This window comes from Vanessa cardui, chromosome 15 (assembly GCF_905220365.1).
Source record: "Vanessa cardui chromosome 15, ilVanCard2.1, whole genome shotgun sequence".
NCBI lineage: Eukaryota > Metazoa > Arthropoda > Insecta > Lepidoptera > Nymphalidae > Vanessa > Vanessa cardui.
Genome location: NC_061137.1, coordinates 3,375,375 through 3,392,676, shown reverse-complemented (window position 1 = coordinate 3,392,676; position 17,302 = coordinate 3,375,375). Strand labels below are relative to the sequence as shown.

At 33.6% G+C, this 17,302-nt stretch overlaps 1 protein-coding gene across 1 annotated transcript in view; it reads right to left on the bottom strand.

Moving 5' to 3' along the window:
* Positions 1-4,373: 4,373 nt before the first annotated feature.
* Positions 4,374-17,302, bottom strand: part of LOC124535562 (connectin-like) — a 33,575-nt gene continuing 20,646 nt past the window's right edge. The window contains exons 2-3 of the mRNA XM_047111809.1: positions 7,128-8,208; positions 4,374-6,192 (exon numbers count right to left, since the gene is read on the bottom strand). Of these exons, the coding sequence (XP_046967765.1) occupies positions 5,702-6,192; positions 7,128-8,181 (1,545 nt within the window). The 5' untranslated portion in view covers positions 8,182-8,208 and the 3' untranslated portion in view covers positions 4,374-5,701. The remainder of the gene's footprint in view (positions 6,193-7,127; positions 8,209-17,302) is intronic.

Here is a 17,302-nt window from a genome sequence, read left to right as displayed (position 1 = left end):
GACTTCCGTACCATAAAAAAGTACTTAATAAACAAGTACCGCGATAATATCGTGATATTCGAACGACCACGTCTTGGCACATTTATTTGCTTAACGAATGCAGGTGCGAAAATTTTGAGCGATTCGTTTTATAAGGCGAAAAAAGGAAATCCAGCAGAAGAGAGATCACGTGTTGTCGAAGAAGCAGCAGGAATAATACTAGAAGATATTCGAGGCCTTTTGCTGCAAGACGAATTTCCTCCGATCGACGATTTCATGAAAAATATTGAGTCGACAATTCCACAATCGCTCAAAGTTTTTCTTCGCACTTTAATAATGAAATACAAGTGTTCAACGACCAATAAGTGGGAAACTATCTGCACTACCATCGCACATGCCATCATGACTGCAGTTCGACCTCGCCGATTTCATTCTCCCCTGCAATTGGGAGTTGCAACATTTCTGTACAGGAAATTTGCGTCAAAACATCTCATCGACATACTGTCAGCTTTTGGATTTTGCTCTTCCTACAATGAAGTGTTATTATTTGAATCATGCTGTATCCAGAATCATTCTCCAAAAATCGGGGTATATGGTTTTTCCCAGTTTGTCTTCGATAATTCCGATTTCAATGTTAATACAATTGATGGCCACAATACTTTTCATGTAATGGGGGGTATACAGTGCGTTACTCCTTGCGAAGCCGTCTCTTACGAAGCACCTGCCTCGCGGAAATCTACGAAATTAACTGCGGCGGAGATAGCAAAGTTCGGACACATCCCTATCGAGACATACGAAAACCGTTGTGGCCCGAATGAACTTTGTGCCCTCAACATCAATTCCATTCGTCCGATAAATCTGACGATTTCTCCAACGCTTGCCGACTTTTTATGGTTGTATGGCAAGTGGACTGTTCGACCCGATATTGGTGGATGGAATGGCTTCATGCAGCAAGTGATAGCTGAAAGATCATTCAAGAAAACGAGGGTGATTCCATTACCAGTCATCGATGCTCCTCCGTCCAAAGAAGACACTATTTATACCGCGTTACGTTTGGCTACCGAAAAATGCAAAGATGCCGGGCAAAAAGGATGTGTTGTCACTTTCGACCTTCCGCTTTTCATGAAAGCTCACGATATTATATCTGGCGTTGATTCGACTTCACCTGTCGGTAAAATAGTCCTCCGTTTGGGCGGGTTTCATTTATTGATGTCCTTCTTAGGCTCAATAGGAAACATTATGGATGGCAGTGGCCTGACAGAGCTTCTACAGACGATATACGCTGGTAACAGCGTCGTCCATATTTTGTCTGGACATGCATATTCTCGGGCTGTCAGAGGACACACACTGGTTCACCAATCGCTAGCCAAGATGATAATTGACAGCATGGAGAGCGAATTTACGGAAGAAGAGCGAGAAGAACTTGATTCGATTTTATCCGGGCCCGAACGATCCTACATCCTCGCAGAAGCCGAGAATCCTGTTGTTGAAGCCGCGTATAAGAAATTCGAAAATCAACTGAAAGTACTTGAAGAGCTGAGCCCGACCGGAAGACTTTGGATACAATACTTTCGTATGGTTACGCTCATGAAAAACTTCATTGAAGCCGAAAGATCGGGAAATTGGAACTTGCATCTTGACACCATCCAAAAAATGTTGCCATATTTCCACGCTAGTGGCCATTTCTTGTACGCAAAAGCAGCACATATATATCTGCAGAGAATGATGGATTTGCAAGATAAATTTCTTGATTTCGAGCTGCAAGATTTTGTTAATGGCTTCTTTACGATGCACTTTACGGACAAGTCGTGGTCAGGAATTATGTCCGACATGGTAATTGAGCAAAGATTAAATCGACCTATGAAAGTAGCTGGTGGACTAACGCAAGGACGTGGGATAAACTCTCACACAACATCCAGATGGATTCTAGGAATGATCTCAATGCTACACGTTTGTGACGAAGTCGAAAATTTTTGCGGCGTATTCAGCGCAACTACTGAGCAGCATGTTGATGCTAGACCGTCGCGCATTGTGCGAGATAACAGCGACTCAGAAAAACTGGACAACTGGTTGAGTGAGCGCCAACCTTTCATCGAGGCATGCAACTTGCGGTCACTAAGTACTGGTGCCATCGGCGACTCGACAATCAACTGTCATCTTTGCGATGAAGTTGGCGCGAAAATGTTGAACGAGATGATCGGAAGACCATTCGCGACGTACAAGTTTCAACGAAAAAAAAAAGTCCTTCCATTAGCTGCAATTACCAACAGCATCCGCGTGGATGACAATGCGCCAGTTGTTCCAGTTCAGCCGCTGTTATTATTCCAACGAATGACTCTGTCTGAAAATTTGCCAACGGAATTAAAAGAAATCTTAAAACACGAGCTGGCACCTTATCCGATGTCGTTATTCACACAGGAAGGAATGCGCCACGGCACAAAATCTACGTTGTATGATTGCTTCCTGCCGTTAAAAACACCTCCGGACTTAGGGCCGAACCCAAAATTCATTATTGACGGTGGATTTCTTCTACACAGGGTTGTGTGGGGCAGCAACGTTACCTACTCCGATATATGCCAGAAATACGTAGCATACACAAAAAAACACTACGGTACAGACGTAGTAATTGTATTCGATGGCTATCCCGAAGATATTTCCAACTTTGGCACCAAATCTGCCGAACGACTGCGCCGATCCCAGTTGAAGCCATGTGTGGATATAATTTTCACCGACAATATGACCGTCACCGCAACTCAAGATAAGTTTTTAGGCAACGAGAGCAATAAGACCAGATTCATCTCACTACTGAAAACGGTTCTCATCAAATCAGACATAGAGGTGGAGCAAGCCGTAGAGGATGCGGATGGTCTAATTATCAGTACGGCTAAGAGAATTTCGCAGGAGTATAGTGCTGCGGTTGTTATTGGTGAGGACGTGGATTTGCTGGTTTTGCTGACTGCAACAGCCGGCGCGTGCAACAACATTTTCTTGAGAAAACCTGGCCGAGGCAAATCGACGGACGCTACATATAGCCCACACTGCCTCAAACCGATATATGGGCCGAATGCCGCAAAAAACCTATTATTTTTGCACGCCATTAGTGGTTGCGACACAACGTCGGCACCATTCAACCTAGGCAAGCTGAAAACAATGACCGCATTGAAAAAATCTCCGGATTTGGTTTCGTTAACTGAAGTTTTTCTGCAAGACAAAGCAGATAAAACAACTATCGCTTCAAACGGCGAACAATTCATTTTGAATTTGTATCGCAAGGCGGGTGACACGAATTGTACAAATCTCAACGAGCTCCGATATAAGGGATATAAAAAAATGGCAGGCAGTGGGAGGGTTAAATTAGAATCCCTTCCTCCTACCTCTGATGCGGCATTTTTTCACTCGCTGAGGTGTTTCTACCAAGTACAATACTGGCTGGAAAATTATCTGGAACCCGAGGAGTGGGGCTGGCGTCGCACCCCCCGTGGATTGGAGCCAATAACGATGTCATTGCAACCAGCTCCGGATAATTTACTGAGATCGATTGCGTGCAAATGCAAAACCAACTGCGGCAAAGCGTGCGGATGCAGAAAGGCCGGCCTCTTTTGCTCAGTTATTTGCAATAATTGCCAAGAGAACTATTGTTCCAATATGGCCAAGATTACCGACGATGATGATCTTGACGTAATGGACGAGGACGACGTATGCCCCGATACCGCCAGGGCCTTTAATATTCACGAATCACTTCCATCGACCTCGGGTGCTTAACTTTCCGAATTTTATAACCTATTTTTTTTATCAATAAATGTGTGAAACAGTTTTAATTGTTAATTTACTTCTTACCCAAATTAACCGAAAAATTTACCCAAATTAAATACCCTATTTTTAAATAGTTTCATCGATTGACCTTTTTATATTGCGACAGTGGCGCGGATTTCGCTCGGTAAAATGATATATAACTACGAAGGTATTGACACTACAGAAAAAAGTTTAAGAACAAAATTGTTCATAATTAAAAGATCTTTACGTTGATGATCGGTAAAATTCAATAAAATCCAATGGTTGGGGAGAAAACGACGAAAAATAGGAAAAAAAATGAAATTTTTGCCTTGCGGGAGTCATAAGTTGAAAAATATTAATGTTAGAAAAAAAAGTTTTAAATAAAAAAGTTGGTAAATTTAATTTGGAAAAGAAAAGGTCTCTATAATTTTTTGGCTAACAGTGATCATTCTCGAGATATCGAATTAAACGCGTTTCGGTCGAAATGACCTTGAGCTGACCTCACTACAGCCCCTCAAATTGGAATTTAAGCTCAGGGTGCACCCCCCTTTCGATCCTCAAAATGCCCAAACTGTGTTCGCTCATGTTTATTCATTTCGTAATTTGACTGGACTATAATCAACACTCTTTATAAATTAGGAGCACTAATTATATCACAATACACTAAACTAGAAGAGAATGTTATTTTTCGAAACGCTTCCTCACAACCTTCGGCTTTTTAAATTTCGAATGGAACCAAAGAGGTCATAATAATTTTCTTGTCACTTAAATTATACAGTTACATGTAGTTTTAATTGCTTTGGTCACGGGGTATAAAGTATTTTATAAGCTGGTTTGTTCAAGGACAAAAAATATGCGGTGTGGCCCATAGAAATGTTGACAATAGTCACTACGACACGTTTTATGGCGATCAATCATTCTAAGGTTCCTATGATCCTGTACAGACAAAAAATCTGTATTGAGGTACCCCACGATTATTCTTTTGTCAAATATTTTATGGATGCAGTTTAGTTATGCTACATGTTGCATTGGCTTATTAACATTACGATGATGTCTTTGTGTGTGTAGAACGCACACATAAACGTTTACTTGATTCCACTTATAAAATATTTAGTAGTAATTGCAAGTTGAGAAAATTTACTGTCCATGAATTTTTTTATAATTATTATGTATTTTTAAAATGGTGAGAGAATATCTCTTTGCAGATAATTTTACAAATTAGAAGGTTATTAACTTGAAATGCGCGTTAGTTGTCAAACCAACTTTAAAAATCTGTTTATTTTTTTTTTTAATTTTCTGGTTGTAAAAAATTGAAATCGTATTCAGCTATGTGTTAATGGTTATTTGGTATATTTGAACCTCTAAAATAAAAACGTATATTTGACATTTGTTTTAATCTAAAAGAGAATTTTCTACAAAGTTAAAAATAAATTTTATATCATGACATTACTATTTGAAAGTTTTTCGTATCTTTGAAACGATGCCAAATGTGGTTTCGAATATTGAAAATATCAATAGTTGGCTACCGAAACTACCAGAACTATAATGTGCACAAATCCACACAAGTACTTTTCACAAATATTCGATTCAATATATACAAAAAGGCTTTTAAAATTAATATATTTTTTTTTTCATTACAAACTTTTTACCGATTCATATTTCATTCACAATATAAAACTGAAACATTTAATGCCTTTATCGCTTTCATTATTTAAATCAACATAGTTCATTATTTCCGATTACGAAATATAATGTTACATATGTAAGCCCTAAATTCGTTTTACCATCACGCGATTCAGTTCATCATTACCATCGAAATAATTGTCTTCTATATAATAATTTAATTACATATCCTTAACCAGTCTTCTTTATTTATTCGAATAAGCAACACAACGAGATGTTTTAAGAATCAAGTCCTTAGAAATCCATTCTAATTAATATTTTGTTCTTAATGGAATAAACTTATTATTACTAACGTAAGCACTAACGACAAACTTGATAATATCTTCAAACTGGAATTTGGCTGCCAATAACTTTCATCTTTCGACGAAAGCATTAAAGAATCTTCTCCGTTCTGCATTAGCTCTCCCGGACAAGGCAATGATTCTGTCGGTATATCAACTAATGCAATTTGATTAGGGATTGGTTTTAAAGTTGCTTCAAATTTATAAGATGGATTACTTTCTCCATACAGTTCTTCATCATTGCCGTCTTGTTGGAAAACGTCACTGCTAGATTCCAGTTCGAATAAGTTTTCAGTTTTAATAGATTTTTCATCTTGTACTATATCTCCATTCAAATCGTTTGAAGCACCCACGTTTTTAGCAGTATTAGGAATACATGTTACTTCGTCGAGTGCTATCCTTAGAGGTTCACTTTTAGTTTCATTGCGCAATAGTTGAATCCATGATAAACGACAATCGCAGTTTAATTGATTACCTGTTAAAAAAAAAAACGAAAATTAGAATAGCACTTACATTTTTATCTGAACTTTCTAATAAAAAATATTATATATTACTATCAACGATATAGTCTAAATCCTTCAATAAGCTCACATGAATAATAATCCGGGGCCTAATGTGGAAAAAAAACACTCCGGCTTTATCCAACGTACGGATATCAACGGTCAACAAAAGTCGATAATAAAATTATCATGAGAACACGCCCGTTATGTTTGTTGATTTTTAATAATACATATTTCATTGTGCCTAAATCGTGTTATTATGCCATTGTTGACTCGCTAAAGGGAGCTGTTACACTCATTAATTGTCCTTAACGTTCGAAGGGTACTTTTGCTCTTTGGTAGGGGATTAGAACCCCGTAGGGAATGTGGCATTGTTTGCACAAAATATAGTTATTTATCTTTCTGCGAGTGTGTCCTAAGCAATCACGGTGTGTTATTAAATCTTAAATAACACGTTTGTGACAACGAAAATAATATTTGTAATATTAAATTCTGAATGATTTGTTATAAATGAGATTTAAAATACGTATTAAATTTAAATATCGTATGACATACTTTAAGTGTTTTATAAAAAGTTTTGATAATTTATAGCAATGTAAAGATACAACTTTTTATATTTAGTTCTATCTAATATTTTATTTATTCTTTTATACAAAATAAATAATGACTTCGAGACGGCTTATCTTTTAAAAAACATACAAAACGTCTCATCGTCCTAACTTCGTTTGACAGTGTGATAAAGATATTTCTTGATAAATATTTATCATAGACATCGTTGACCATTAAACCGTCATAGGAATTAAGGTAAGTTCATAGAATATTTTTTACAATAAATGGTAAAAATTATTGATGAATAAATAAATATAAAATTGTAAATATGTATATAATATATTTGCTGATTCTGACTTACCGCTTAAATATAAGACCGACGTTTTCATCTTCAAATTTTCAAGAATTGGTTTAACAGTTTCGTAAGTTAATAATTCAATTTCATTATTTCTCAAATCTAATAACTCCAGTCCTCTTACGCCTTCCAATAGTCCCTCGTTAATGGATTGCAATTGATTTCCAGTCATAGATAATTTCTGAAGTAAAGCCAGTCCATCAAAGGCCCTTTCAGATAAATATTTCAATTCGTTATTGTCTAAAAGGAGTTCGTTTAAATTCCACAGTTCTGAAAATGTCAAATCTCCAATCATTGACAATTTATTCGATCTCAAATCCAATCTCGTTAAATTACCTAGACCTTTAAAGGTATCTCTAGTTAATACAGAAATTAAATTTGCTTCAAGGACTAAATCGTTAAGAACGTTTAAATGTTCGAAACATCCATCATGAGTAACACTGATGGCGTTAGCTGACAAATCTAGGTATCTGAGATTTGGTAAATCCACAAAAACATCCCGCTGTATTTCAGTAACTTTGTTTCCTTTTATCGTTAAATTAACGAGTGCCGGTAGATTTGAGAATGAGGAAAAATCCAATTCCATTATTTTATCATTCATCAATGTTATTTCTCTAACTGTGGATATGTTTGCGAATGTCTTCTTCTCGATTTTATTTAATGTCGCGTAATGAATGAATAGCTTCTGCAATTTCTTTAAACGATGGATTACTTGTAAAGGAATGAATTTGAGTGCACCGTCTGACCTTACGTTGAATGTTAATCTTTCAAGATACGGCTGCGAACTAAAACTCGTCCAGATTGGATCGGTTTCGTCTATACCTCCATTAAAAACCCAGCAGTCCGCTCGTGTAGCGGTTTTTATGGCTGTGTTTTCACAATAGCAGTGTACTTTCGATTCTCTGTTTGTTATTTCGCACATATTATCCTTAGCCTGCACAGCATGATATCTCCTTTCAGTTTTATCTCTACGTTTTTCATTTAGACGGCTTTCAGTAAAGGATATTTGCACTGAGGTCAGCGCAAGAGCCAGAAGTAAATATTGAATGACGGTCTCCATATTCCCTAGCTTTTTTAGTAGAGTAATCTGTAACAAAGAAAAAATTCATTTAAACGATATTGCTTTTGATATACAAAAATAGTTATACCCCTTTCATCGTTGAGTTCATTTTAGATGTCTTTATTGACACGGAGAAAGTTTTGAAAGAAAAAATCTTCATTACTTTAAATTGAAATGAAGTCAGTTTTACCCTAGTAATAGTTACATTCAGCGGTATTACTTGCAAAACGACATATCTGCATTATTAGTATAACATACTACGTATATTGAAATTTAAAAAAGAAGTCGTATTATACACGGTAAGTTGGTTGTATTATTGGAATAAGCAAATAAATCGTACGGATTGTTTTGTTTAAGTAAATAGCGCCTGATCAATCGACTAATGCGTCCATGCACTACATTGGAACTGCTAAGTAACAATTTATTGAACCAAAATTGTTATGTACGTTTATAGGCGAAATTTAAATTAAAGTTTAATTAAAAAATTTAAATTAAAGTCGTGATTTCCAAAATTTTGGTTTATTTTTTATTATTAAGAGCGTCAATTATTTTATCTTAATTAAAATTTAATTTGCTTAAATAAAATTTAATTTCAATTAAATTTTATTTTCACTAATAGATGATTTTTGTAATAAAGCCGTAAAATATACCAACATTGAAATGAGCCATAATACAATACTAGTATCAACGCCGATGTCATTATGAAAGTCTAAAACATTGTCTATGAATATGTTTTATTACAGTGTCCATTAAATGTTAATTATCCACCAAAAGGCTTATTGCGTTTTATTACGGTACACCGGAATTAAATAGCTCTTAACATTTATCAACCTAAATATAACCCATATGTATATTTTATTACCTTGTCGCGTTGTGGTATAAAAATATTTGGTTACATAATTTAATTGAGTTCGTGAAGTGTCAGTGACACATGGTTCTATGTCATTGATATTGTGGTTCAAAAACCGGTGCACTTAGCTAATTTGTGGGGTGTGGAGTTTCTAACGTCGTATCGTGTGTATGACTCATTCAATACCCTCGTTTGCTTTGAGTGTCTATAACTGTTTATCGAGTCAATACCTCGTTGGGGATCAAACAAAAGCTAACAGATCGGCTTGAAAAGTCAACTTCTATCGACTTTCATGTCGAAGTAAATAAGCGTAGTGACCTTATTGAAGTTCTTTGATAAATAAAATTTTAACAAAAAGAAAAACCGACTTCAAACAAAACACTATTTTAAAACAAATGAATATGCACGAAAAAGTAATAAAAATAATTGCGTATTCAACATATTTTTTAGAGTCTTCCTAAGTTAAATGAAATGAAAAATATTAGACCACTTAAAAGTCGATTAACGATTATATCATGTAGTTATAGTTATTGGTATATTTGGAGCCGGTGTCAGCCACGGTGCCCTTGCCCCAACAATCAAAAGAAAGAAGCGATACGAGCCCCTTGATTGATCCAGTATATTATTGTGTAAAAAGTAATTTGTAAAAAACATGTTTGTTAAAGTATTCTCGTATTGTTTTTTGATAGATATACTGTAGGGTTTTAGTGGCTGACACCGACTCCAAATATAACAATAATTATAACTACATGATATAATCGTTAATCGACTTTTAAGTAGTCTAATATTTTTCATTTCATTTAACTTAGGAAGACTCTAAAAAATATGTTGAATACGCAATTATTTTTATTACTTTTTCGTGATATTCATTTGTTTTAAAATAGTGTTTTGTTTGAAGTCGGTTTTTCTTTTTGTTAAAATTTTATTTATTTTTTGATTTTAAGTGAAGCTGATGTTGACTAACTATTTTTTTTTTAATATGGATAGATTAAGCGTTCCGTTTATATGAGTCAGAAACTACTTCGAGGACAATTTCAAAGGAAACTTGCGAATAAAGCAAAAATAGACTTTCGAAAATGCGGATTTAATACGTCATGCGGCGTAAACCACAAGGATCCCTCGAAAGAGCTGTAATCGAACTCAGCAAAAAAACTTTGAAAAAGACCAACTATATTTCGTACATCATATGACATCACATCACATATACAAAATTGATTAAAGATAGTGAGAAATTCTGCACCATATCGCACCCTAACTGTGAGCCTTATAGGAGTTCCATCACTACATAGTATAAAACAAAGTCGCTTTCTCTGTCCCTATATCTTTAAATCTATGCAACGGATTTTGATGCGATTTTTTTGAAAGATAGTGTGATTCAAGAGGAATGTTTGTGTATATAATACATGAACAATATAGTAAAGAAACACTGATAATTTTAGAAGTTTGCGATGTGACGTCGTAAATAAACAAATTCTGTAGTATATTTAGTATCAGTATTGCACCCATGCGAAGCCGGGGTGGGTAGCTAGTTGATTATAATATTCGACTATGATAATTACATAAACATACCCACGTTACGGAAGGTGACTCAAATATCCAAATAACCTATAAATAAAAGATTCGACTGAATATCGCTATCGCGCTCCTCAGAATTGTTCCGCTCCCTTCCGTTCCGCTACTTTGTCATGGATCCTGTGCTCAGAACCTTACCAAACTTTCACCAAATTACCGTTGAAGTATATATTTTATAATAAAAAAAGAATTATCAAAATTGGTTAACGTGATTTTCAGTTATTCACCTATTTGTCGCGCATATACATAATGCAAATTTAAGACGTATGTCGTTTTCATATGGATACCATCATCGGAAAAAAAATTAAAAAAAATGGGACCCCACGGGAAGCACTACCTTTCAAACAAAAAAAAAATTATCAAAATCGGTCCACCCGGTAAAAAGTTATGAGGTAACAAACATAAAAAAAAAAAAAAAAAAAAAAAAAAAAAAAATACAGACGAATTGATAACCTCCTCCTTTTTGAAGTCGGTTGAAAACTGATGTTACTTATTAAGGAGTGGCGCTTTAGTATACATTTTCTGAACTGCTTTCGATTGCAGTTCATCGACTTTAAATAAAAATGATTTTTTTTCATTTGAAAACTAAATCATATGTAACAACGTACAAGTATTTAGCCAATAAAGGTCCTGCTGATCAGCTGCTGGGCTTAGTATTTCCTTAGGCAAAATAACCTTTTATGTAGCTCTAGCTTGATTAAGTGCTTTCAGTTGGATAATGTATAGACAACGAGATGAATTATAATTTAGTCAAACAATTCAAAAAGTTATCTCGATATAACGAAGACAAATCGTGAATAGTAATCTATTTTTATAAATATATTTTTTTATAAATATCAGACCAAATATTTCAATGTTTCTCAAGATCAAAACTTAATATGTAAGTTTAAAACACGATTGATCATGATTTTTTGTTTGTATGCAAAAAAGTCTTTACGTGTTATTGTAATTGTCTTTAAAAAAGTTTAAGTCTAAGAAGGTTATATTATAATTTACTATAAGTAGAAAGTCATTTGTTTTATAGTAACGATCTCATCAAGCAACTAGGCCGGATGGAATAGGATCCTTTGTTACCCTAAATTACTATTGTATTGAATTTTTCTAGCCCTCACGATTTGAGTTTTAATTAAAAAACTTTTGTCACGTTTTTATAATACAAATCTTTTTGTACTTTTGACTATAGGTCTTTTAATTTCTTCAAAACGTCCAGATTCTTTGAGAGTGGTCATTTTGTCTTCTTTGTCTCCATTGTGTTTCATTTCGTAATTCTTAAAGGAAAAGTATGTATAGATTTTAATATTGAAATGTCTTTGTAGCTTTGCCTTTAGACGCCGAAGTTTGATCTCTCTTTGAAGATGTTTGAAGAGACAATTTTACGATTGTAGATAAAGTTCGTGCAGGTAAAATGGAGCCACTTTTTATCGAGTTGTTTCGGAACGTCTCCGTTGTTACTTTGTCTCTTTAGACAGAATTTTTCAAAGGCATAAATATTATGTCATTGTGAGTGACTTGAATATTTACGACGAATTAGGGAATATTTTATTAACCTATTGCTAATGGATATCTTTTCTTTTTCTTCCACATTTTTTCTACCCTTTTTTACTTATTTAGTGTTCCCTTTTATTAAACTTATTAAGGAGCATTGAACAAGATTACATTTTGTAGTATTTAATGTACTTACTAGATAAACATTTTACATTATTGAATAAAACAGTAGCTGGAATCGGGCATGCATTTCAATTAGAAGATCTAAAATATTCAAGTTATTCCAAACACCCTAAAGTGGTTCTGAGAGGGTTGATGGGAATTTACAAATGCCCTCTGCCGTCTGTCTACATTGCGCGATTTCTTAGGATACTTTATTTAACAAGTATTTATTGGCCATTTGTGTATATCTAATTTCATATAATTACATGATAAGACAATTTTTTATTTTTTATTACAGATAAAAATTTTATAGTTCTTAATTTCAAATCTTTTATATGTTCAGTTTGGACTACAGATTATATAGAAAAAAATGGGTAGTTGTTTTGACAATAACCGTATGCCTTGTATATAAATTTGCCTTTCTACAATAAATTTACATAGTGGGACGAAATCCATCCATTCTGCTTAAACATGATGAAAGATTGTTTATATGTGTAATTATAACAAAATTTTAGTTTATCTTTCAAAAACAACTAGATGTCATATATTAATTTAGTTATTTTAAAATTTTTTATTCAACAATATTCATAATTTAAAGGTTAAATCTGAAATCTTATAAATAAAAACCTAAATCAATAGTTTTTAAATTTACTGTATGGATTGAATTATTTTAGAAAATAATATGAAATAAAAATATTCATGCTAAATAAGACTATTTTAGAAGATCATTATCTCAATCTCTTAATGAAAGAATTTCAATACCATCTATAATGTTTTATAGGCTATATTTTAGTATAAACTAGTTATCGTTCGCGTTTTAGGGGATTGGTTGTCATGAGTTAGGAAAAAAAAGTAATCTATGTCCTTGGAAGTCAAGCTTGCTTCACAACAAATTTCATCAAATTCGATTCATTGGTTAGGTCGTGAAAGAGTAATGGATATACAGACAATCAGTCAGAGTTACCTTCACATTTATAATATCAGTATAGATAAGCCTTCGTTCTACACTGCCTGTTCAAAATCAACATCTTTCATCATACATCTGTTTTTGTCTATACTAAAATAGTATCAATCAATACACTGATTTCAGCGAGCTGATGTCTGAATTTCGTTTAATGAAAATGCTTGCTAATTTTAAATTGAGTATTGATTTGAATACAATGGGAAATCTTCGTATTATAATTAAATTATACAGTAGAAAAGTTCTGTATTGAAGTTTAATTAATAATTAAATAATAATAATTTATAGTTTCGATTAGAAATCAGAAACCTTATTTAAAAAGTGTTTATTTTTTTCATGACAACAATTATAATATGTTAATATTTTATATTTGTATGTATATGGATAGACCATTGTATTAATACTAAAATCAGAATATTCTTTATTCAAGTAGGCTCATGAAAGCATTTTTGACTCCTCGTGTTACACTGTTGAATTTAATATAAGGCGTTATGTACAGAAAACAAATCGCAAATTACGTAGATTTAAACTGAATCATGGGTTCTTATTAGGGAAATTATAATGTTACTGATTTTTCATTTGTTTTTTTAATGTCTTACTCTCAGAATAATTCTCTGTAATATACAATAACTCACTATGGAGCGGTATAGTGGAACAATCGAAATATTTATCTTCACAAGGAGAACACTTCACCATGCCCCTGTAGATTGATTTTATTGCATCAATTGAATTAATTACAAGAAGAAGGTACCATTTTGTACTACAGTTTGTTCTTAAAAAAATAAGGATAGAACTTTGTCAAAGTCAAGTATACATGACCGCGGTATAAATGACGTCACAGCCAAACATTCTAAACGTTATATTTTTCATAAGACATGGAATTTTTTCATAAACTTTCTACGCCGCGGAATTCAAGCAGAATGAGTTGGCGAGGGATCAAAATATCCTTTCATCTTTGCTATTAGAAGAACAAATTACGAATTCCGCTTAGACATCACTTATATTATATTATTTTGTTTTGGTTAACAGATTGACACCATGGTTAACCAAATTGCAAGAATCTTTACAAACTGAAGGGTTTATCTCATTGTAAGTCTAAAAGGAATAAAAGGAATTGAAGCTGTGAGAAACCTTCAAGGAATGGTTCCACGTGACAAAGTGGGAACCTTTATAACGCTATCTTGACAGTTAATGTATTTGAAACGAGTTAAATATCAGTAACTTCTCAAACTTTGAGGGCTACATTAAAAATGGATCCTCAAATATAAATAAATATATAATGGATAACATCACATACATTACTCTGATCCCAATGTAAGTAGCTAAAGCGCTCGTGTTATGGAAAATCAGAAGTAACGACGGTACCACAAGCATCCAGACTCAAGACAACATAGAAAACTAATGAATTTTCTACATCGACTCGGCCGGGAATCGAACCTATGAAAACCGATGTACACGATACTCGACCACGGAGGTCGTCAAAGACAAATTTCAATGACTTAAAATAATATTTATACACTTTACACAGTCTGTTTTCAAACAAAAAAAAAGTAGAAGTTAATAAAATGCAATTAAAAGGTACATTTTACTCAAAAGCTGTAATCAATTCAGAATAACTCGGTGTATGCAGATATGAATCAACTAGTTTGTCAATGGACTTACTAACTCTGTTACATAATAATGTAATTAAATGTCAATCCTAACGATGCTAGTACCGGTTAAAACTAGTTTAGATATTTTTTTGCCAGTGCTACGTAAGCCGATCTCGAGACTTTGAAGACGATCCTAGCCTACCTTCTCGTTGAAATTAATCTCTTAAGATCCTTGTTGTCTACGCAGTTAAGAGTAATGCTTAAATAGGTTTTTTTTTATTAAATATCTTGACGATTTTATGATGTAAACTATATGTAAGTTAAATTTACATTCATAACCAACTTAAATTATAAAAGTCTGACGTTATTGGTCTTCGTTTATATGGTGACAACTATTGCATAAATAGTAGTATAGTATAGTAACGGTCTGTAAATTTCCCACAGCTGGGTTAAGGCCTCCTTTCCTTTAAAAAGAAGGCTAGGAGCATATTCCACTACGCAGCTCCTATGCGTTGCTGGTGGATTCACACGTGGAGGAATTCTGTCGAAGTTAAACACATGCAGGTTTCCTCACGATTTCCTTTATGGAAATTCAGGGTTTGAATCCGCAATTATCGGTTAAGATATACGCGCTCTAACCACTGGACCATCTTAGTATTGCATACATGTATATACAAAATAAGTTCTATGAATAAACCATTATATTATATTAAACAATAAATTGTAAACCTTCTTCAAGTCACGGAAATTAAAAGAATTCGAAACCCATTTTTGTCTGAACAAAAGAATCGGTAATTCCAACCAGTCGCAAAATTACCTGAATCCCTTTTACCTGACAATTGTATTACATGAATGTTTAAGAATTTTTTTCTTACAAATACCAAATAATATTTGCACACTTGCTTAAAAAAAAATGTACCTGACTTAATCCTGGGCGCGTTTCAATACTATAAAAAAATCAATAGATATTGAATGTCAAACGAACAAGTGCCTAGTTTAGAAATTCAAAAACATTTTCGTAATATTCATTTATTTTCAAGTCACTTTTTTGTTTCTTATTAAAACCGTGTTCAATCTAAATCTTTTAAGAAAACAACATTCGAAAAACAAATATTCAAAAGTCGTAAAACAAATTCCATGTCACAATATAAAACAAATTTAATGTCTCCATATAACGGCACAAAATTTAATACCCGTCATTTTGTAAGCTAAAACAATCGCAAATCCATCATTGTTCTAGGATTATGAACACAAATGCTTGTCTCCAAAATAAGACAAACACTTTGCTTGTTTCAATGACGAGAGGAGTAAAGAAAAACGAACTTTAGATCTACATATTTTATGCGATAGCTCCGCTATATTATGCAGTACGAACATTTCAATATAAGTTATCACTATATACAACAACAATCAACAACAGGCTGTAAATTTCCCACTGCTGGACAAAGCCTCCTCTCCCTTTGAGGAGAAGGCCTGGAACGTGGTGGAATACACATGTGGCGGAATTTCTACGAAATTAGACACATGCAGGTTTCCTCACGATGTTTTCCTTAACCGCCGAGCAGGAGATGAATTATAAACAAATTAAGCACAAGAATGTTATATATATATACGTATAATACTCTTTATTGCACTGAGAAATTTTACATCGTAGTTTATACATGAAATTTTTGTTTACAATGTTCAGTCGTACCTGGGATTGAACCCGCAATCATCGGTTCTGTATATTCTGTAGTATATTTAGTATCAGTATTGCATTCATGCGAAGCCGTACTTTAATTTAAATTCAAATTCATTCAAAACTCATTTTTTTCAGGATTCCATAATTAATACTATATATTATTAATATTAAATCCACGAATGATATCTCGTCTATTCAAAGTTACATTTATTTGTCTGCTATCATTGAATTGAACTTTATATTCATATATTAACACTTAACAAAGCATCTTTATTATTCATCAAATAGCTTATTAACTTTTATCGACAATTTGCTGAAAAGGGACAATTTCATGTTAGAAATATTATTTGATAGCATTTCTTCGGCCCATTTCAAGATAAGCTGAAGCATTTCTATTCAAATTTGTCTGAACGGTAAATGTCCAGTTACTGTACAAGAAACAATTAGTTTTGCTTACGAAATGGTTGGTTTTCTTGAAGTTTTGAAGTTTCATTTATCTGTAGAACAGGAACGATTACACCGGCTCGCTAATCGTAAGACAAATACGAATTGTTAACAGTACCGAGCAAAATTATCTTGTGGAATTGTTTTAATCGGAAATATTACTATAATATTTTCGATAGTATTAGATAGCTGGATGCGAGTAGCCGGAAAAAGACCACAGTGGCGTGCACTTGGAGAGGCCTATGTTCAGCAGTGGACTGATGATGTGATGATGATGATGATGTGACTTTAATATTTCATTTTATCATCAAAGTGATCAAATATTTCAATGATTATTTAATTATTCGTTCTAAATTATAAACTCGAGCATATTT